This window comes from Strix uralensis, chromosome 7 (genome assembly GCF_047716275.1).
Source record: "Strix uralensis isolate ZFMK-TIS-50842 chromosome 7, bStrUra1, whole genome shotgun sequence".
NCBI lineage: Eukaryota > Metazoa > Chordata > Aves > Strigiformes > Strigidae > Strix > Strix uralensis.
In genome coordinates, this window is record NC_133978.1 from 8,553,009 (window position 1) to 8,576,338 (window position 23,330).

General features: G+C 43.8%; 1 protein-coding gene across 2 annotated transcripts; it reads right to left on the reverse strand.

The window, feature by feature from the left end:
* Positions 1–2,066: 2,066 nt before the first annotated feature.
* Positions 2,067–22,413, reverse strand: ZNF365 (zinc finger protein 365). Of its 2 annotated transcripts, XM_074874333.1 has the most exons (4): positions 21,495–22,413; positions 10,596–10,776; positions 8,522–8,559; positions 2,067–4,557 (listed from the first exon to the last, which is right to left on the reverse strand). In XM_074874333.1, the coding sequence occupies exons 1-4, from the start codon at positions 22,220–22,222 to the stop codon at positions 4,311–4,313; spliced, it is 1,194 nt and encodes a 397-aa protein (XP_074730434.1). In that variant the 5' UTR covers positions 22,223–22,413; the 3' UTR covers positions 2,067–4,310. The 2 variants fall into 2 exon arrangements, with proteins under 2 accessions (XP_074730434.1, XP_074730435.1); XM_074874334.1 differs by lacking the exons at positions 8,522–8,559; positions 10,596–10,776.
* Positions 22,414–23,330: the final 917 nt, after the last annotated feature.

A 23,330-nucleotide genomic window follows, 5' to 3' on the forward strand; every position in this document is an offset into this window, starting at 1 on the left:
CTTAGAAAGTGACTTCTCAAGCAAGTGGAGTATCTCTCCTCTTCTTTCTCTCTCCCTCTCAGCTCAGAAGAGCCTCTTCCTCTTTCATAACATTATAATGAACCTGAAATCTGTTGTATGTATTTTTTCCATGACTCTATGAAAAATTCAAGCCAACTTTTACCTGCCTGCAGTGTGCGATGCTAGGACAGAGACAGCGAGGGGGGAAAGACTTGTCAAGCCAGTGACTGCATTTAACTTACATTGCTTGTCTCTCCCTCTCCTTGGAGAGATGTACAAATGAAAATTCAAGAGACCAGAATAAAAAAAGCGTGGCTAGATAGAGGGTGGCATTAGCAACAAAATGGGAAAGGACATTTTGTTCGTGTCACAACAGGATCTATTTTTAAGAGCTTGTTGTATGTTTCATGTCATAAAATCACTTCTGGGACTATTTTTTCTAAAAAAAAGATTTAACATAATGCCCATGCCCACTGCAGAGAGCACTAAAATAGTCCACTCCAGCCACTTCAGACAGGATGTATGGAAACAATCAGCATTAGTCTGAGGTAAGAACAAATAGAGGCAACTATCTGGTGACGCAGAATAAAGAGAGAGAAGAGCGGGATTTTGCTCAAGTAGATTGAAAGAGCTCATGGCATTGGAAGGATTATTAAGGATGATAGAAGTGGTAATTTGTTTGTCCTAGTAATTGCTCTAATTGGTGGCCATCCCTTCGAGTATGAATATCCCATTGAATATTTCCAGTAACTCGCCTGGAAACAAAACAAATGTATTCAGATCTCCTCCGGGTGGGGGGAGACTGTTTTTACTACTGCAACAGACGCGGGGTCAGATGCCATCAAGTGCTTTAAAAACAGGTTCTCTCTTCAACTGGCAGGAGCATCTCAAAATGACTGTGTTTTTTCTATGTACAGCTCTAATTAAATGTCTAGGTTTCAATTAGTCTCTTGTTTTCCTGGCTTATAAAGTTACACGTCGGTCAGAACATTTTGTTTTAATCAGAAAGCTCACCTGTAAGGGCCCAGCCAGTACACATACTGCTCTGAGATGTTTCTAGTTATAGATGAGGTGTGATTTTAAAAATGTATATGGGAATGAGGCATGCAGGTCCTACTGAATTTCACTTTGATGTGAGCATGCAACCCACCTAGATGTCTTCAAAGTGTCTCAAAGGGCAAAATGTGGTAACTGTGCTTCAAATTAATTTTCAAAGATGAGTGGTCAACTTTGTCAGAACACTTTCAGATTTAAAAAATATTTTAAAATTGACATTTTCCAATTCCAGTGTTATCTCCTCGTAAAGTCCCCCTCAAGCTAACACCAGTTACGTTCAGCCTAGCACACGTACCGATCCTTCTCAAGCATTCCACCTCTGTTGATGGGGCATGAAGTGTAGGCATGATACACACATCCAGCAGTCAAGTTCTGCTGATGACCAGACATAAACTTTAAAAATGAGCTAGTAAATTGTGTAAACCTGACTGGGAAGGAGCGTTTTTTCCTGATGAAAATTATTCAGACTCCTGAGGTGTCAGAGGGACCTCATCTCCTCGTCCAGTCTTCAAAAGCACCTCTCCAATGGGTTATCATCTTGACAGGAATCTGGTTCCCCCATGGAAAAACCTCTTTCCAAGTCTAACCAGGGAGATACCTGATGAAATGACTCAGCAACTGGCAATGTGTGAGGCAGACTTTATCACCTACATTCCCCAGGAGCCCCTCTGCCCTTAATTTCTTTTGCCTGACCCTTCCCTCCCCTCTCCCCGCCTCTGCTCTGGGCAGGTTATCTGACCATGTGGGTTATCTCAAGAATAATTTTCAAGCGTGATCATAGTAGGAGAGGGGCAGGTGCGTGTACAAGCTATGTGGGCAAGATGCTGAAGCTGTCCTTCAGGTTAATCTGTAACGCTTTGAGAGATCACAGCCCAACTTCACTGCCGTGGTGTTTTATCTGAGGAATAAACAGAAGTCCAAGCAGGGCTGCTGTTTCTTGTCTTTTGCTCTGCTGTTGGGTAGGCTTTTGTAAGAAACACTGTATTCCACAGAGTTAAATCACACAGTAACTGAGAAATATATCTTTATTATTAGAATGTTTATATTCTAAAAACTTTTATCTGGGGTTACAGTACAATCCAATTTCTTTTTAATTAACTAACCTGGCATTTGTTCAGCAAGTAACTGTAACTTAGGCTTTGAAAAGTTTAAGAACATGCAACTTCTTTTACTCTCTTTTTCTCTTCCTCCCCCAAAAGGACAACTTATAGTCAAGATTTTGGCGCAATAAATAATAAAATAAACATCTCATTTGTGAACTAGTAGTTGCACTTAACTTTGGTGACTAACAGAGTAGATAGGCATTTAAAAATAAAAATACTCTTTCAGTGTCAAGTGGATAAGGGAATGGATTAATATATTTTACTTTATTATCTTTCTAAAGTTCACCTTTGTTATCTTCAAAAAGGGTCATTTTTTTTCAGGTTTGTAAAAGGATGTAGGAAGCAACAGAAAAAACTCAAGGATGTTTCTATTTTTTGGCTTGCCTAAGAAAGTTGTCGTAACACATGATCTGACCCAAGCCCATGCAACACATGTAACAACTCCTTTTCACCATACACAATGCCTAGCATAAGGCCAAGTGTGGCCTTGTGACGTAAATAAGTATTAAAATGTCATTACAACCTAAATACCTGAATTGGTTTTACACTGTGACTTTCTACTGAAACAGTGTTGAGAAACTTTAAACATATATCTGATTGTTCCATATACAGTATTTAAAATAAAAGTGAGGAATAATACTCTCTTTCTTCACTCTGCTACTTTCTGGGAGCTCTGTACACTCACAAATGTATGACATCTGTAGTTACCTGATTCTAGCTGACTGATTGGTCATCTGCTTTAAAAATATTGCAACTCAGGTGCTTATTGCAGCAGTAATCATAGTGACACACTGTCTTTTAATACTCAGTTCTGCTTACGGTCATAGTTATAAAAAATGAAAAACATTTTTCACAAATCTTTGTACATGTACTGTAAAAATCACCTTCCACATAAACAATTTACATCTGTTATAAGCATTTAAAAAATAAATTACACAGACTTGTCTCACCTATCCTTTCTTTTTTTTGAGAAAACAAGTCTCATCAGTAACATTGACAAGATGTTCATATCTGTAAACATGGCATGAGGATTCATGCTACCAAAAAACTGTACACACAAAAAATCATCTTGATAAATACTCTGATAAATAAGGATCCTTTTAATTGGCACAAACCAATGTAAACACGCACATTCCCGTCCTGCAGTCATTTCTAACTTCCTTGCTCTTGGGTTTTCAGTTGAAATTCAGGGATCTCTCAGCCCTGTAAAGATTCTTCAGAGATGAAAACGTCCAGGATTTTGGTTATGATCATAGCCATTTTAGGCCTCTCATGCCTAAAAGCAAGCACGCGCATTGCACATTGTGTCACGCAATGTAACGTGTTGCTTTAGCCTTTCACTTGCTGGGCCACAGCTGATACCCTGCTGCTGACACTTGGTACTGAAATTTCTCCTCTGGCTCAGTGCAGCCTGTGCTTGTCAGGTCTGCCGTATCACCTTTGGGTCTCCTTGCTAAGTGACACCAGAGGCAAAGCCATAAAGCTTCTGGAATTTGAAAGCTGTGCTTGAGACACCGAAGCAGCCCAAACTTGTACCAACAGACAACATGGCTGCTGGCACGATCAAGCAGTTTAATGTATGTAATAAAATATGGAAATGCACCCAACTGGACTTATGGCAGAAAATCCAGCGTAGCAATCTACTGCTGTAAAAAGCCTTCAAACATCTCAAGTAGACCTTTTGCATCTAACTATGTCTGTGCAGGTAACAGGTAATCATTGATCTTATACCTACCTAAGCTGAAAGACTGAATATTTAGGTGCCGATTAAATGGATTCTTCTGAACTTGCAACAGCACAGATGGAAAATAAATCACCAAGCCACATGCTGCCACTAAAATAAATATACAGCCACAGTACTGCCCAGCAAGATAACTGCAGTCGTTTAAAATAAGCTCTATAAATAAATAAATTAATAAATAGAAAAACCTCCATGTAAACTGAATAAAATGTCATTTCTCTTACAGCGCCCAAAGAGGGAATGGCGTTACTAAATAATATAAATTTTCCATACTGTATATATTTCTATATATTATATCTGATACATTTTGGCATGGCCAGATGGATAGGAAAAAGTAGGATGACTAACTTCATTCAGTATTTGTTCTGTTGAAGCCAAGCTCCTGCGTTACTATATATTGCAAACCATTCCTATAGCGGTTTGGCCTTTTTACCCATCTTTGATTTTGCACTCACTTTCCTGGCAGAGCAGACTGGTTCACCTTTCTTTTGTGCTCTCCATATCTCTCTTGAGCAATCAACAGGTTCATAGAAGCATTTCACTGGCTGCAAGCTGGATTTTTCATCCTTTGCTTTTTTCAACAAGATTCTTCCTTTTTGAAAGGAATGAGGCTTTGCATCAGGGATGTTATACGAAGCGTGTTGACTTCCTCGGCTCCTGAAATGAATAATAGTGATTATTAATAACTATTACTCAATCTTGCAAAGGGATAGGTCCCAAAATGTCCCAAACCCCTACATTTCTTAAGACAGAAATAGCCTTGTTTTACAGGACTAGGCTGAAAGTTAAAAACAGAGTTGCAACATGAACTACATTTCTCAATACTTAAAAGCATCTCTCACTATAAGAACCACTACACGTGTTACTGGTGGTCTCTTCATGCATGTTCATCTACACTTTTATTCAGATAGCATCATGCCAGTTTTGGAGTGCTGAGACCTTACTGAGATCTGTATTGTCATAACTTGGTGATCTACAGGGATTTTAAAGACGCACATGTTCATGGCAACCTTCTGCAAAGTACGAATATCACAGGGTCTTTGGAAGACCGCACAACACCAGTAACAGTAAAAAGTGGGTGCAGAATCTGTAGGAACTTCTTGGTGGGATCTCAGCGCTGCCCTGAACTGTGGCCAGGCCCCATGGAACTGCAGCTAATGGCCAATAGCTCAGGAATCTCCACACTCTGCCTTTGTGCTGGCCACCCATTTAGGGAAACTTTAGCTTTGCTTTTAGGCTTTGATTTGAAATGGGAGAGAGGAAAGGGGAATACAGAAATTGGTGGGAAGAAGGGTATGAAAACTTAAAGGCCAAAGTAAGCTGAATTCTTTGTTCTCTCTGTGATGGTTCAAGCCCAGCAGGATTTGCTGAAATCAGTGAGCTCAGGTGGAGTGACAACACGGTGCCTGGTGCTACAAAGGCCAAAACATGCCCTCTGCTCTGAAATTTTACGTTGAAACCAGAGTTCCACAGTTTAACTAAGATCATTACAGTCCCTTTTAACATAATCTTGAAATATTTTACAGCAGATATATGTTGTGTAACAGCAGCACTATGAACGTAAGGCACCAGCTCATGTCTGCCCAGCTACTGTGACTGAAGTGAACAACAGATGTGCTGATGTACAAGTCGAGCTCTTAAGGGTTCCCGTAGGGCTATTTTCCATAGCTCGTTATTTCTGGAAACCACATTACTTCTTCTGGGAGTTAAACAATATTGTACACTTGACAAAGCCAGTTTTGGAAAAAGCTGTTGTTCAAGTGTTATAGTGCAAGACCTCTCCTACTCTTTAAAAGACCAGACGGGTGTCACGAAAGCCTCTGTATTTGCTGGTGGGAGGCAGTGAGGGCTAGTCGACAGCACAGGAACCGAGCCTTACAGTTTTACCTGGCTGGCACCTTTGCCAACCAGACTTTGCTATGGGGAAGTTCTGCGGGGAAAATGCCATGCAGGTCCAAGCTGGAGCTTGCAGGCACTGTGCCGTGCTGGCCTGGTGCAGGCCTGGACTCTGACCCCTTGCTGGGGGCTAGAGGTCGTGTAAATGCACAAGTGTTGGTCACTAAGGTCTATGATCACTTCTTAGGCACTGTTTCACAGAATCACACAATCACAGAATCATCTAGGTTGGAAAAGACCTTGAAGATCATCCAGTCCAACCATTAACCTAGCACTAACAGTTCCCAACTACACCATATCCCTCAGCGCTATGTCAGCCCGACTCTTAAACCCCTCCAGGGATGGGGAATCCACCACCTCCCTGGGCAGCCCATTCCAACGCCCAACAACCCGTCCTGTAAAGAAATGCTTCCTCATGTCCAGTCTAAACCTTCCTGGCGCAACTTGAGGCCATTACCTCTTGTCCTATCGCTGTTGTTACAGTCCATTACTTAGTTGATGTTAAAAGATGTAGTGCTCTGTTTTTCTTGATGTTGTTATGGTGAAAAAGTTACATCGTTTATTCCCAAAGCATATACAGGCGTTATTGCAGGTGATTGCAGGTGGTGTTAGTCACACATCTGCTGCACTGAACGATGCTCTCAAAATATTAAAACCCAAAGGTAGTCAAGGTTATTATGATCAGAGGGGATTGCCTAAAAGAGCTAAACTATATTTAAATTGAATGAATTTATGGTAGAGAAGATGGACATCTGTCCCTAATTCACAGTCAGAGTAAGAAGGTGTCTAAGATGGATGAAGATGCAGGTCCGTTTCACATGAAATGCAACGCTGCAAGCTCCAGATGTGGGAAATATTTTTCCATTGAAAGTGGCAGATCTTTGACACAAGTGACTGTGAGAGTCTGAACTTCCTACTCAAACATATTCCTAATTTGTCGCATTATGAAGAAAGACTGAAATAATGTGACTAAATGCACTCCACTGCCACAGGCACTTAAGAACAATCCTATTCTTGCTGCATTCCACAAACATCAGGTATTTTTCAAGACAAGGAACGGGAAGCAATGCAGAGGCCTTGCAAGTCCAGCCATTGATCCCAAACGTAAACCATCAGTGGCCCCAAACCCCCTAAGATTACACTGAATTTTCTGGATGGGTAGTAATACTTCCCGATTTTTTTAACTGGTACATATCATTAAAACCTCATTTTATGTACTGAGCTGAGTTAGAGCTCTTAAAAACAGCTGGTGTGGTGAATGCAAATGCTGGATTCATCCACAGAACAGGCAGAGCAAAGTAAAACTTCCCTATACCTTTGAGCATCCTCTCTATCCTCTCTGCTTCGTAGGACAAGTTGGGATATTTTTAACCTGGTAACTCCAAATAAAGGCTACTACTAAATTCTAGTTTTGACAGTGTCTTTTCAAATGAGAAGTATATCAGTGGTTAAACAGAAGCCTCTAAACAATTTCATATATGCCTTTGAACTCCCACTATTTGTCAGCAATTAACAGGTTTTACCAAACTGCATTATATTTAGACCAAAGACTTGTCAGTAGAAGGACTCATCTCACCGCGTCACTGAATTCACTGGTTATATTTTAATTCTATTTTCCTTGATTCCAATCATCTTAAGACATCTAGAAGCTTGAAAAGTGTATACACAGTCAATTCAAAATCTACTTTGGACAATCAAGTTTTCCAGAATCTCAAATCAGTACGGGTTAAAAAAAAAAGCTATAAAAGCTATAAAAAGTAGAGAAAACAAAGCTAAAGCCCCATGCTGTTAATTATTAATGCAAACACTGCTTATCAGCAAAAGGGTACTTGGCCAGTTGCCTGCTAGGACTAAGATACATGAAAACCAAAAACAACCCAAAGAGCAAAAAGCTGCCTCCCCCCAACCCAGTAGGCTATACATTGTACTTTTAGTTTATTTGCCAGCCCATCCATCTGTTCATGTGTCTGTCAGTCTTCCAGTAATTCTTGAACCCATTGGTCAGACACAAACAAATCTGGCAGGGACACATAAGTCCCAGACCTGTGATGATGTAACACATTTTATGGCAGTGGGAAAACAACCCAAACTCATGTCCCCACTAAGAAAGGTTGCCCTGAGGAAGGATGCACTGCCTGACCACCACTTGGCCAAGCAGCACCCGTGATGCTCCGAACCAGCCGCTGGGACTCGTGACCAAGTCACAAAGACATGGGAAACCAACCCCAGTTAGTTCTGCCGCTCCCAGGACAGCTGCTTGAGTAACCCGAGATGTTTAGTGCCCATGCTTTGTCAGGGCACTTGTTTGCTTACAAGTGATTTTTAAGTCAACAGTGTTACTGTCAGTTAGGAAATGACAACTGTCTCTCTCCTACCTACAGAACATTAAAGATATTTTCAGCTGAAACTTGGCCTGTGTTTGCTGAAGAGATTCAACTACTGTAGCTTTGCAGTAGGCTATTACAGTCAGCAGGAAGGAGTCATTCATTCAACAGAAAATGATTCTTCTTTTTTTTCTTTAAAGAATATGCGATTTTAGCTTTGATTTAGCAGAAATCTGTTTTTTCTCCATTACATGACATAAATATAACTCATACTCAGGTATAGAACCTGATCCAAACCCAACCTGATTCAGGCTTTTGGGTAAGGTGAAATGCAAAAGCAGAAATGTAAGCACGTCAAGTTAGTGTATTTAAGTAAGAGAAAAATAAAAATATAGACATACAGGCATCTGGGTTTCTTATTTAATGAAATGTCTGTAAACTGCAAAGAAAACAGAAACAGGTTATTAATATTATTACATTATCAAGTAATTAAAGTACAGGCATAAAATATATGTAGTCTTCAAAACCGTATTTCTATTCTCAGCTAGCTGCTGTTAAAACTAGAACAGTCATGAAAGAAGCTGAAAAAAAAAAACTTTTACAGATTATTATTCCTCCATCTTATTACATGTTTTTAAAATTCATAACATGTGAATTGTTAGTGGTTGGATTTTTTCCCCATTATTTTTATCGTAACCATAATCAAAGTAAATTGCTAAAGAAGTGTGGGCTGAACAGAGATCTTTCACATTAGATTAAACTGTATGGATACAATGAGAAGTAATTATTGTGTTCAAGATAATTAATAAGGGACACTGCTTGAATAAGCTGTATTAAATTAACTTTCTCGCAGAGCCTTTAATTTTGCAGTGATACATTTCCTTTACACAAGCGGACAGAAAACTCCAGCTACAAGCCCTTGGCTCTGACTACAGCAGCACTGAAGGGTGGAGGGCGAGAACACAAGCATTTCTGTCCCTTCCCACCCCAAATCCTGAGAACAGCTAGGGACAGCACAGCCTCAGTGCCAGCACAACTTTGCATGACTTGATTTTTTACAGCAGTTTGGTTCACAGTGTGGAAACACTTTGTCTAGTCCCTCTTTTAGTGGGGGTCAGAAAAGGAGGTGTTTAATGCCAGCTCAGCTTAAATCGGTCTGGGTACTAAATCGGTTCTTTGTACTGATCTCCCATCAGTGCTACTGGACTGAGCCTTTGAATATCATTTAATGAAGTCACTGAGCCAAGCAAGTCAGATCTGGCATCTGAAAATGATTATGTTCTTGTAAATGTTCCCTCTGTCCCTGGTATTGTCCACACTTTGCAGATGGATTTTTGCCCAGCCTAACTCTGCTTGTCATCTGTCTTGGATGGAGTCTGGAGCCATCTCATGGTGTGCTTTTCTGTAATTACCTCCTGAAGGTCAGGCTGGTCAGTATTTGGATGGATGACTTTAGAGGAATGCTGAAGTCACTCAGAAAGCAGGGCAGCTGCCTCAAAAATTAGTGCCTTCCCCAAGGGACACTGCTGAGCCAGGGATCCGGTAAACATATCAAGAGCAGGGGAGATGATTTAATACTGAGGCCCATCTTTACAGTCCCCCCTGTGTTTCACAGACACTGTTTGAGATGTCCTGCACTAGATTTTAGCACATCTACATTTATTCAGGTCTTTGTCTTCCAAGTGGCTATGGGAACCTTTGCTTTCCACCACTGCATACCTGTTCAGTGCTGTGCATGATCAAATGCCTTTCCTCTCACATCCCAGGTTGAGCAATTACTTAGCAGAGGCAGCATGGGGTAGTAATTTAAACAGAAATGTTCTTTGGAAGTCATGCACCTAAAACTTGCCATATAAATGTAATGCATTGTAGAGAAAATACTGAGTTTAAGTATTAATAACAAGGGCTTTTAAACAAATAATGTATTTTAAAAAACAAGGTTCAGACAGCTTTGGTTTCTAATCTGTGCAGGACAGGCCTGTGGGAATCCATTCACCATTTCGAAAAGTCCTGTGATAGGTAACTACAGAAAGCAAGCCAATTTGCCAGCAGGCTGACATGTCCTCTTTAGGCATCCACATCTTTCCTGAAAATCTTTAGAGATCTCCAAAAAACTGGCAAGTCACTAAGTGACATAAAGGAAAGTGTTTGTTGCAGAGGTAACAGCAGCTGGAAAAAAAATTAAATTTTCCAGCCAAAGCTGGAAAAAAAGTTAAATATCTGGCAAATATTTCATTATTCTCTGCTCTCCCTTTGCCATCTTTGGCTATTGCCGCTCTTGCACTCCCTGCTCCTTTCACTCATGTGAAGGGGCAGTTTAAAACATAAATAAAACACATCTAAAGAAACATTTTACAAATTCAGATCTGTATGGAGTAGCAATTAGCCTGACCTACTGAGCCAACCCATATTCAAACTCAAGTACTTTCCCTCTGGTGGTGGGTGACAATGCAGGGAAGGACTTTGCTGGCTTACCACATGCTCGCTGACGTCGGTGTGGTTGCAGACCATCTGCTGATTTTGGTAATATTCTAGCTGCCTTTCTGCCAGATCCACACGCTGCAACAGGTTCTCAATGAAGCGCTGGAGCCTGGCTTTTCCCCGCACTTCTTTTTCTGCTGCTTCTTCCAGGAAGTGGTTGAAAGTAACAACTTCTCTGCAAGATGGAAACATTGCAAAGAAGCCACATTTAAATAATAGGAAGGGCCCTGGTCTCACCGCTGTCAAAAAATTACTGATCCTTTTCCTGTTTTTCATGGTGATAGCCAATGGTGGCTAATTACTGTCCTTCACCTCTATTTAAAGATTTTTGTGGACACAGTGAAGATCTGGAAGCCTGAACGTTGAATTTAAGTTTAGGGGCAGTGGGTGTGGGTTTTTCTGTCACATTATTAGGTCTCTTGGAAAGAGTCCTTAATAATCCACAGGGTAGAAATGTCATTAAGCATCACCTCTCAAGGTATCTGGAGACAGCAACAGCCACTTTATCTTTTTTTTTTTTTTACCTACCCATGTGAATATCAGCTCTGAAACATGAAGAAAAATGGATGAACCCCCAAATTTATCTTCACCATAAACTTACAATGGTAGTTTAATGTTGCTACTGGGGTGGTTCCTAACTTAAAAGAGCTACTGTAGCCATTAAACTTCATTTTGGCTGCAATCCTGCAAGTATGCCAAAGTGCAGTGCTATGATCTGGGGCTAGTGGGAGCATGGGAGATTAACAGATAATCCACAGATTACCGACCAAGGAGTATGTGCGTGGGAAGGGCAAGTTTTAGGACTTTAGAAATGTTTCTTGTCTGGTAGCGCAATTGGAAGAAACAGTACCACTGACTGTGAAAGGTCCCAGCTCTGGATTGAGACAGCTCATTTTGAAATGCTCTGCGTACTATCAGTCTACTATCAGTAATTGGGCCACCATTTGGACCTCTGATATCAGAGGAATTTCTGGGTGGGAGGAGTTTGGTTACAGAGTGAAGCAGGTATTACAAAAAATGGCAAATCTGAGCATGCAGGGTTTCCCCAGTTAATAAATGCCTGGATAAACAGTTCTTGCTCTGCCAATGAAACCATGTTAATTTTTGCTTTGTACAAAACTGAGGGGGTGGGAGTTGGGGGAACCAATGCTTGCCAAATGAGAAAGGGCTTGATAGCTTGGTAGAAATACATCCCCTGAGGAAAAAGCATTTTAAGCAGAAACTAGGAAACAGCTTGTAGCAGAAATAACCTTTCAAAGCTTAGCGTGTCTATAACAAACCCAAAGTTTCTCTGCATGTCATTAACTCAGTATAGTTGTAGATAATTGCTTTAACTCAGTAAGGTTGTTTTAACACTGAGCTGTTTTGCGCTAAGAAAAGTTAGGCACAAGTGGTCAGCTATGGAAATTTGCCATCTAGGATTCAGGCTGTGTCTGCCTGCTCTATACCACAGCAGCAAGAGGCTCTCTGCATGGCTGTTCTAATGGTAGGAATGCGGTAAAAACACGCATGTATTGTTTGGATGAAGAACAGGGATGAGTATTAGTTTATATTAACTCACCCACAAAATGTGGCTTAAGAAACAGAGGTACCTTGTTGGTTAAGCTCAGCTAATCCATTCCATTTCAAGGCTCTGTACAGTTTCTGTGATTATTAGCTTGCCCAGAGCAACCTGGTAATAAAAAGCCACTGAGGAATGCTTAGGAAGAAGCCAATCTAAACTTATTAAGGACAATTTTAGGGCTTTATTCTCACCGCACTTACAGCATTGTAACTTCTTTGATTTCACGATGCCACTCCGGTTTTGTGTTAGCGTAGGAGCAATCTGAAGCCCTTGGCACTCTGTCAGGCTCCTCTTTTACAGCGGGAAGGAAGCTCAAAAGGATGGAAACTCAGCAGGTCAGCTCCAAATCCCTTACCCTTTGGATCAGGAAGGAGAACTGTGCGTGGCCTGCCAGGCGGCTGGCCTCCAGCGGGCAGGCTGGGTGGAGCAGGGAGGCCACCAGCCTGGGACACCATGAGGACATCCCTCCTGGGGCCACAGACAGCTTGTGTGTTTCACTGCAGCGGGAGGCCACAAACATCGAGTACCTGGCATTAGTTTTTAAAAGGGTGATAGTTTCAAGAATACTAACATTTGTAATTATCTCAGCAAAGGTTTAATTAAAAAGCATTCATTAATTGCCTACACCACGGCATGAATAGATCACCCACAAATTTTCCTTTCCTACAAATATCTTGTTAGGGAGCTGTGCCGTAAGAGGGACAGGGAGAAGCAGTGTTTTTTCTGGAAGACTTAGATAACTATCAGGAGAACAGACACATAATGTCAATAAACTCCCTAGTATTTTCCTTGCTTTCTAGATTACTCAAGATAACTTGGCATCATACATGCCATTATTTGTAGGAACTGTTACTAGCAGCCCTAGTAGCATTTCCATCATTTTTCTCTGGCTATGAATCTACCTTTAATAACTTTTATCTAAAAATTTTCCTTTGGGCTGTAATGGTACCAGCACTCTGTAAATTCCCTTTAGAAAGACAGGAGCCAGGGAGCCAGAATATACCCACCCACTAGGTCTGGGTCATACACCTCATCCTGATAAGCAGTACTTCCGTCAGTTCAGCTACTTTCTTTGTTTCAACTTCATTCTCATCTCTCAGAAGAGCAACTTCAAGTGCCGAGCAGTGACTGCTAATAAGTTTGCTCCAACACCTCTTCCTCAGAGAGCTCGTTCCATGCCACGGCTATGCCTTGGTGACCTGAAGGGAGCTCCCAGAGAATTTTTACCCTCCTCCCACCATGAATAATAGGGAAATGGTTCAAAGAACTTGTGTAGCTTCCGACAGCTGCTGTTTATCTGTTTAATTGCCTTTCTTGTGTCTTGTAGTTTGCCCAGACTTTTTCTTACCCATCGTGATGACCCTCTCCCATCAACTCTATTTCCAGATATCTGTGATGACTTTTTGCTTATGTTCTGTATTTTACTTTCAATTTATTTCTCCAGGCCTCTGCCAAGTTTTTTTGGATTATGTGATACTATTTCTATCTCTTACTCTCTGCTCTAATGCTTGTGGAAAGATGGATGTTCACAGAGGTCAGATGCTGCTCCTCATGAAGTCAGGGGGAAGCTGAGCCTGTGAATACTGTGGGGCCCACTTGGTAGAGGCATAAACCAGAGCACAGCAGCACGGGCCCGCTGGGCTCTGTGTCTTGACAGAACAGCTTTGTCAGCAGTGCTCACCTGAAACAGGAATCGCTTGTTAAAGCCTGGCTCAGACCTGAAACATTGCCCTTTCTAATGAGAGGTCTCTGCTACCCTGCGCCGACTATTCTACATCTGGAGCACTGCTGCTATATTGAGAAATGGTTATTAAGGAGTTATTAACTCCTCTTGTGAACTCCTCTGCTCTCAGCATCATCTCTTTCCCACTCTGCTCTGCTCCTCCGTTTCCTCTCTGCCCATCAGCCTGCAGCGTCCTGCCCGTTCTTGCTCAGCTGCACCCTGGCACTTGCTGTAGCACTGCAAGCTCTAGATCCTGCCTCTAAATTTTCTGAGTGGAGTAGATGATGCTCAGTGCAGCTCAGATCACTGTAAATTTCTACAACAGATAGCAGAGCGATCTCATCTGTTTGCTCATAGTTTACTATACTAGTATTAAGGTATGTTGTATAGCAAAACATTTTGTTAGAGGGCTGTGACTGGGCATCGGGGAGAAAGGTGGGTTTCTTGCTTTGTCTTGGATGCTCTTGTCAGACAAAACCTTTCAGGAGGAGGGACCATTGCTGCTGCTGCCCAGAGGGCACATCGAACTGCCAGCAGTTTGTGGCGACAGGGTGAGGCAAGCAGGAGGGAAAGACAAGGGGGATGCAACCTGGGAGGTGTCCAAGGTGTCCAAGGCAGGAGGTGCCTGTACTGCCAGACTGCGTGAGAAGAGCTCTTCCCAGAGCCAGAGGAGTCTGGGGAAAATTTATTGCAGTGCAGCAGGCAACTCAGAGGTGCTCAGCTGAAAAAAAAAGTGCAGAGGGAAGGACTCGCTGTAGGCAAGAAAGACTTGCTGCCAAAGCTTTTATTTTAATCTGACTGCCAGGGAGTTAAGCTGTTTAGTTAACCAGATTTAACTAGTTTGGTGTTTTGCATTCCAACTTCAGCCTAGCTGCCCTCACAGAAAAACTGCAGATAGCCCACCTTGAAATTTACCCTGAAACCTTCTTTATGGAGGTTGTGGTCATGAAACAGCATGATGTGGTAAATAAAGTTATAAATCATAGACTGACTAGGTGACATTTATTCTTCTGCCTCTACCACTAGATTATACAGTGCTCCTTCCAGGACTAGTGAGCTGCAGTTCTTGTTTACCAGAGCAGTTGCTGACATGTGGACGCTGCAGATACCCTTAGTATTTGAATGCTCCTTAACAACTGACAAGAAGGGCTAATGATTTCTCGCATTGCGAGCAAGCCCTCCTACAGATGCATAATACTGGTCCCAGGACTATTTACAGCAACTACAACTGCTCTGTAGGTGGAGACAAGCATGAAGCTTTATGCAGATTCTGCACCCAAGCATCAAATCCCTTTAGAGAATTGTATTTGGAATAACTCTGCCTAAAATCAGCAGAAAACCAAACACTTATATTATTTTACCTGAAGATGGGAAAATTCCTACTACAGTAGGAAGTAGTAGTGATTTACTTGTGAAAATTTCACACGTGATATATTCATGAAAATTTTTAAAATATGTACATTCATTAAGAATTAATACCACTGACCTCATCTATCATCCACTGGTGTTATTGCCTGAAGGCTGTTATCTGTTATTCATTAGGTTGTGGTTTCACATTCCTATACCACTATCAGCACACTCAATTTAAGAGGTTCACACCTCCTCCCCTCAGAAAGTTTTTTGTCCTACCAGTTGCACCCATTCAGTGGGCTGTGCTCTAGATCTGAGCCCTGAACTTACAGGGGTGACACTGTGAAGATTAAAATGCTTTATTTCACAGAGCCGTTCTGTGGGATGGTCATGCTACGCTCGAACCAAGGCAGCTGGGGGGGTAGTAATAACTCGAGTGGGAAGATGAAAGGAAATGGGGAAGAGGGAACGGGAGCACCTGAAACCGAAGGTGGAAGAACAACGTGTAGTTGTAGTCGTATTCTACTTCCAGCAAAATCAAAACTGTTTTGCTGTACAACTGGAATTTGTATTTAAGGAAAACTGTTGTTTTAAAGCATAAATTGCAGTGATCTCTAAAAGCCTACTCTTAAATTGTTGAGATGCTACTTGCACAGATAATTCCATTAATTGCAAATTTAAGGTGAAGCCACTGGCAAGAATAATTACTCCCCACCACAGCTATTATGAAATAGCCCTTGCATTTCAGGCTATGCCAGAGTAGAGGCATGACCAGACAGTCTCAAAACAAATTCATTAGCCTGGTTAAAGAAATTACTGTTAAGAGATACGGCAACATACATTAATGCTCTTACCCTATAATTAGGAGACAAAGCGAAACTGTTTAAGTCATCATCGAAGGTAGCTTTCAGTTGCAGACCGTAACTTCAAATGCTTACCCTGTTCAGACTTACTGAAAATCAAACTTACCAGTTTCATTTTCTTACATAACTTCCAGAAACAAGTCTCTGTGTCCCAGAAGTTAAATTCATAGCTGTTTTTAGTTTCAATGGTTTTCTTGATATCTTATTCAACACAATCTTATTCCCTTTGGGCAGGCTTCTGTGTTATCTTAAAGATCACAGTACTCACTCTAAGTTGCATTCTCCTTCATCAAACATTGAATAATCCCTTTCAGGGCACATTTTCTAATTAAATCATTCCTTTGCTCAGCAACTCTGCTGAAAGCTTGACCCTGTAGCCATCATTCATCAAAACTGTCCAGGGCCCAACTGAGGCAGGTTGGTGAATGGGGACCTGTCTTTAGTAGCTGTGCTGGCTTCTCTAGAACATCCAGTTTTCCTTTTTTCCCCCCAGATATTAAAAAAAAACCTTTGGCCTTTCTAAATATGAGAATAAGTGACACAGGAGTGACTGCTGTAAGACTTTTCTGTGCTTAATTCTGTGAGTAATTCTACTTCAACTATGTATTAGTATAGTTAGTGTGGTATCTTCATCTGTCCTACTCCTCAACACAGTTCATCTCTGCAAGGGCATCACACTATTATAACAGCATGTACCCATGTGCCTGTTACCACAGCCATTTTTGTAAGGGAACAAAAATAAAATTACCTAAAAAGACATCTTCACTTTATCGCTGCCTTTGTTGGACTGCTATAGGCATTATTTAAAACAACAAAAAATAATCAACTGACAAGTCTACAGAAATAACCTTACTGACTGTACAGACTCTTCAAATGGGCAACCCTGTGCCTGCTGGTGGCCTAAACCAACACTCCTACCTCTCATCAAAATGAGAGGTCAACAGTAAAACTTCACAGTCCTGTCATTTGAAATTAGTGCTTTGATTAGCAACAACAATGTAATTCAGAAGAATTTGCTCCCTATAGAGTTATGAAGCATACAGACTTGCTGCTTGCTTTGGAGAACACATCAGAGAAACCAGCTTCTGACAATGTGGCCACTTGGTGGATCACAGTTTTTATGTACCTCTCTCACATGCTTGGTCCAGGCAAAGGCTCAGGACACAGGGGCTTTTAAGGTAGAACAGAGGGGAGGTAGAAATGAAATTCTATCAACTCAAAGTGACTCAGGTCTATTGCCTCTGATGGGGACTGCCAGAGTCACAGCAGTGCAATGTCTGCCTTTGCTGGGCACAAAGGAAAGTATGTGAGGCATAGAAGAGCTCTGTCTCCTTATTCAGAAAATCCAGGTGTTTAAACAAAGAATTTTGATCTCTCCTCCCTAAGCCTTCTTGGGGCTTCCTAGCCAAATTATTCTTGCTAACGCACATTTTTGCTTTCCTTTAGCTTTCCTATTTGACTTCACAACCAGATCCAAAGTCAGAGCCATTGCCCAAAGTGCAATTACACTGTTACTTTCTGTCCTCTTCTTATATACCCTTCTAAAGAAGAAGTTTCTTAAATCCCAACTTTATTTTTTTTCCCCATAGCCAATTTATAGGTCAGGAGTGATGGTTAAACCCACAAATACATCCTCTTCCATCTTCCGTATCTGGTTAATTCTCTCATTCTTACATGTAGAAGCAGGCCCAGCCTAACAGCCTAGATAGGTCTTTGACTTATCTGGACACATTTTATAAAGATTAAAATATACTGCATTGTTAAATTCAGTATTATGGAGTAATTTGGTCACTGATAGTGATTGTCCATTTATATAAGATACTGAGAGTAGGTGGACATGAAGGAATACTCAAATATGGGCCCAGTATAAACAACTGCAACTTACCAGAACATTGTTATTTTTCAATATTTACTTGAAGGTATCCCCGTAAAAGGTTTCAGCTTCTTCTTTAGAAGAGCCTCCAAATGAGTTTTGGTGACCTTATCTAAGATTTGGACTAGAATTTCCACACCCCCCCTCCTCTCTTTTGGATAGTTTGGGGGGTTATTTTTCGGGGGTTGGTTTGTTGGGGTTTTTTTGTTTGGTTGGGGTTTTTTTATCCTCAAACTGATCTAGAGTAGCCATACTTCAGTCTCTTTGAGATCTAGAAGTGCATATTGATTATAAACCCTTTCTTGCTTTCACATGCACCATATTCCATGATCTCTGATGGCAGAGACCAAAGGAAGACTGGTTTCCTTTACTTCCTTAAAAATAGGATAAGGAGGTGTTTCAGGGGAGGTGGTATTTTCTTCTTCCTCCTGGAAAGAGGAACAAATTTTCAGCTACAGTGGTTCATTATCAGTGCTGGTTTTGGAAGAAGTTATCCATATTCACAAGATTGCTTATGAAAAAAAAAGTCCAAAGAAACTGATGAAAGCATTTATTTCTGAAGGTCAGCAAGTATCAAAGCAGTCCCTAAGGGCTGCCTTTGACTTTCCACAATCTGCAGTGAGAACTCCTGCTTCTGCAATTTCCATTAAGCAGTCTTGTTTGACTTTCTAATCATCTGGACTTCTTCCAGAAATCAAAGCCAAAGTTGAGATCCTCCTTTTTTGAAGGAGAAAGTCTTTTCAGCACACCAAGTAAGTTTTTGTACACACAAAGGACTGGATATGTAGACAGGTCTCAGAATTTACCAACAGTCCATGAGAAAAAACAGACAAGTGACACTGTTGTTACCAAAGTCATGAACATCCTTTCTTCTCCCCTGTACTAGAGCTTGCCATCCAATGCCTCCCTGCTGCTGGTGTAAAGCTAAGTGTCCCAGGCATTTTTAGAGGTACTAGTCTGAAAAGCTGCCCTTAGAAGTACTAGTCCTACTTTTACAAAGCATTGTTAATACCTACCTTCCTTCTCTATTTGCTAATTACACAATGACCTTTGAACTCGAAAGCCACACAGTGGATTTTTCTATGGCACTATCCCTTGTTATGCCCCAAGATGGGAAATGCAGGAACCAGCAGGAACAAGAAAAAACCAACGTATTTTCAGTTTTCCCTAGGTGAACTCTGCCTATTCTTACACCCTGCCTACCCTCCCAGGCTCCTCAGAGTACCTTCACTGTGACTTCTAAGAAGGAATGCTATGGGGCTAGGCATGGGCACATGCAAGAATGTATTATGACTCCCCTCTTCCCCCCTTGGTACTCTGAGCTGATACTCTTTCATCCCATCCGCTAGCATACATTAGGCCCATTCACCTTTAGAAATTAACACGCCACTGTGTACTCTCTATTCACTCATTCCTATCGCTGCTTTCGCTTCCAAGTTTTTTTAATCTTCTTTATTGAAAGCTGAAGCAAACTAGCAGTAATCCTAGAAGAGCAATACCCTGGGTACTCAGGTGAAGTCTTGTGTGCAGCTGCCTCTTTTGGTTAGTGTTTCTTAGTAGTCAACCTTCAGTCTTTCCTGTAACACCAACTTCGGAGCTACCTCCTCATCTACTTACGCATTCACCCTCCCCCTTTAGAAATGGCTAGAATTATAACAGCAATCATCTGAGCTCCTGCCCCTTTCCTGAGCCTGGCAATGTCCTAGTGTGAAGGACAGCGTTTCCCCACTTCTCTCATTCTGTGTTCAGTGTTTTCTGGTCTCAGAAGCACAGCCTACCACTGCTGCTAGTAAGCAATCTGCCAAGGAGGCAAGCAGCCTCTTCCTCATGCCTATTCCTAACATGGTTAAAAATCACAACTTTTGTTGTCTCGTTCTTTTCACAGATCAGTGTCCTTTGCCATCCGCCCCCATCATACCCATATCTTTTGACCCAGGTAACTCTATTCACCCCTTCCTCTTTTTCCACAAGCTCTTTTATTCTTCTGAAGCACTGCAGAACTCTGGTTTTGATCCACTGAATGGCTCTGCTTTCTCCTGACAGTCATGTTCTTCCTGTGGATCTCAAGCCTTGAGTTTTAAAAACACATTCTGCATTTAGTTTGGGGTAAGAGTCATACCACTTAACCTCAGATATCAGAAGTTCAGCATCTAGCCTAAGATGGCTGCCTACCTGAGGATCCCCTCTAGTCTGCAGAGGGAGTAAGGACCTCCACAGAGCAACACCCCCCCCCAGATACTCTTCTAGGACAAGTAGAATGAATCACACTGTGAAAGAGCCCATAAGGGGAGCTTGGCTAGATGATACTACCAAAACTGCTTCAAACTGTGTTATCTTCGTGGCCTTCTTCCAGCATACTTTCAAACCTGCCTCAGTTCCACTATTATCTTTAGCTTCATCTTGAGTCCTTCAATCTTCTCTTCCATGAGGGTCACCTGATACTTCAAAAATCATAGGTTCCATTGAATATCCCTTCAAGGAAGATACACACTCCAGAGGCTCAAGTCCCACCACCTTTGCTGTCTCCTCTTCTGGGAAATCTATTGCACTGCTTCACGACAGATGACTCCTACCGATACAGAAGCCATCATCATCTCTTCTTTCTAGTCCTTAGACTACAGGAAGGAATGATGAAAGCCCTCCAAACTTCCTACACTGAACTCCTACACCACCTTCCTTATTTCTTCTAAGATCAGCGTCATGGCAACTAGCACTTCTCATCTTCTCTTTGTAAGCTGATAAATTGGTTTAGAAGCATTACCAAGGCTCTTTATTTGCATTCCTCTAAAATAAGTTGTGTTGCTCCAAAAAGCCTGAAAGGTTTCAGCAAGTGCTGAATAAACTAAGTAGTTCACGTATAAATAATATATCAGCTATCACTACATTTTTAATGGATGCATCACAAACATATTTTTAGATGGCCTAGGTTAGTCAGAACAACTCTGGCATCTGCTTCCCATTCCCATATAAGTGATTCCAGTCTCACAGTTCTGTGTCCACCCTAAAACACCTACTTGGACGTGGCCTTTTCGGCACTGTCTCCAGTACAGCTTTGCCACTGCACGGGAGACCATCCCACTCCACAGGCAGCCTGCTGACCATGGTGGGATGGCTTCAGGGACAAGGTGCTATTTGGTATTCTTCCATACTTCCTCCAGCACTTGTCCACCTATCTCTTCTTAAAAAGATAACAGATTAGAAGTGCCAGTGTAAATCAGATTACATGCTGACGATAGCTGCTACTTGTCCCCCATGAAACCAGGGACACAACACAGGCATTAGAGAGCATGAAAGTTAAGTGTGAAAGCCACCTGCTTGGGGAGCTGTCCCCCACCAGGCAGGGGACATGGTCACACGGGCTGCAACTCTAGAAATACAGTGATGAGGAGCTGGTGAGCACCAGGCCCGTCCATAATCAGTGAGCAAGCGAACCATCCCCTCCCTTCTCCCCCAGGGGCTTTCCCCCGCACAGGTGCTGGCCGGCCCGCGCAAAGCCGTCGGCTCTCGCCTCCCCACTTACTCCTCTTTCCGGTGAAGCTCCTCCTCGGACTCGGTGAGCCGCTGCTTCAAGGCTGCGATCATCTCCACCGCCACGTCCACCTGCCTGCTCAGGGCCCGCTCCCGCCGCTGCACCTCCTGCTTCTTCTGGGACAGCTGCACAAAAGCCGCCCGCACCTCCAGCAGCTCCGCCGTCTTCTGGGCCAGCTCTCTGGTAAGCTTGTCGATTCGCTTCTCAATCGTCTGGTCGACGGCCTCTACCATCCTGTTAAACTTTTCTCTGACGTGCGCCTCGAAGGAGGCTTTGGAGTCAGGGGCCGGCAGGCCGGCTTTAGCAATCTGCTCGCCGGGGGAGTCGGCCGGCACATAGTTTGCAATGTAGGAGACGGGCCGCTCAGCCTCCACCTCCAGCGGCTGCCCGCGCTTCGCGCTCTGGCAGGACGCATCACAGAAACTGAGGAAGGACCCTTTCTGCTGCGCGGCGCCGGCGGGGCTCCCCAGGCTGCCGCCCTGGGTCGCGGGCTCCGGCGGGGAGATGAGCTCCGCGTCTTTCAGGGGCGAGAAGAGGCTGCTCTTGGGCAGGAGGCTTCTCTCCTCGTAGCTGTGGCTGTACTCCAGGTGCACCCGCAGGGAGGAGAGGCTCCTGAACCTGGTGTGGTCGCCGCATCGCGGGCAGCGGAACGGGAGGCTGACGCTGCCGAGCGGCTCCTGCCAGGGGTGCCTGCCTTCATCCCGGGCCGTCTGTTGCATTCCTCGCCGGGCCCCGGCTGGGAGGAGACAGCCCGCGTCCGCGCCCGCCCGGGGCCGGGGCAGCCCGGCAGGCCCGCCGGGAAACTTGGGAAACTTTCCCGGTGATTCTTCAGGGGTATCGCGCCATCTCCGCCCGGCGCCCCGGGAGGCACCCACCCGGCACGGCCAGCCGCAGGGCCCCGGCGGCGCGGCGCGGCACGGCACGGCTCCGCTCGCCTCGGCCGCCGCCCGGGCCTTGCCGGGGCGGGGCGGAGCGGAGCGGGGCCGGGCCCCGGCTCGGCGCGGGCCTCAGCCGGCCGCAAGGTCGCCGCCCCCCCGCCGCCGCACTCACCCGACTTGTTGCTGGTGGTGGTGCCGGTGGCGGTGGCGGGGCGGCGGCGGCGCGGGAGCCGTTTTCAGCAGAGCCGTAAATCAGGCCGAGCGCGGCGCCGCCGCCACGCGCTCTCGCCGCCCGGCCGCTGCCGCGGGGCGGGGCGGCGGGGCGGGGCGGGGAGCGGCCGCGCTGCCCTGCCCCGCGGGCGGCCGGGGGCTCTGGGGCGGCCGGGGGCTCTGGGACCAGGCCGGGGGGCACGGACTCAGCGCCCGGTGAGGCCGAATGGGTCCGGGAGCCGGGGTGATTCCCGTCCCGGGGGGCCGCCTCCTGTCCCCGCTCGCCTTGGGCACCTGTGGGGGCTTGCGGGGGTCCTGTTAGCAGTGAGCTGGGGGGGGGTGTTGGGGAGGTGCCCAAGGAAAAGGCAATTAAAAGCGTTTAAGCAGCAAGACGAGACCGACGCGTGCAAATAGGTATAACCTGGCCTCTGCTTTCTGGGAATACAGTTGTGTGTGGTTTTTAAAAACTATTTAGCAGCCAGAAAGATTGTGGGGGTCTTTTGTAAATACGACCCTAATTTAGCCTCAGGATTTAGGGAGGGGGAAGCAGTAGTAATGGGATTTACATTTTGAGTATGAGGAACGGATGTCATAGTATCATAGAATGGTTTGGGTTGGAAGGGACCTTTAAAGGTCATCTGGTCCAACCCCCCTGCCATGGGCAGGGACATCTTCAACTAGACCAGGTTACTCAGAGCCCCCGTCCAGCCTGACCTTGAGTGTTTCCAGGGAGGGGACA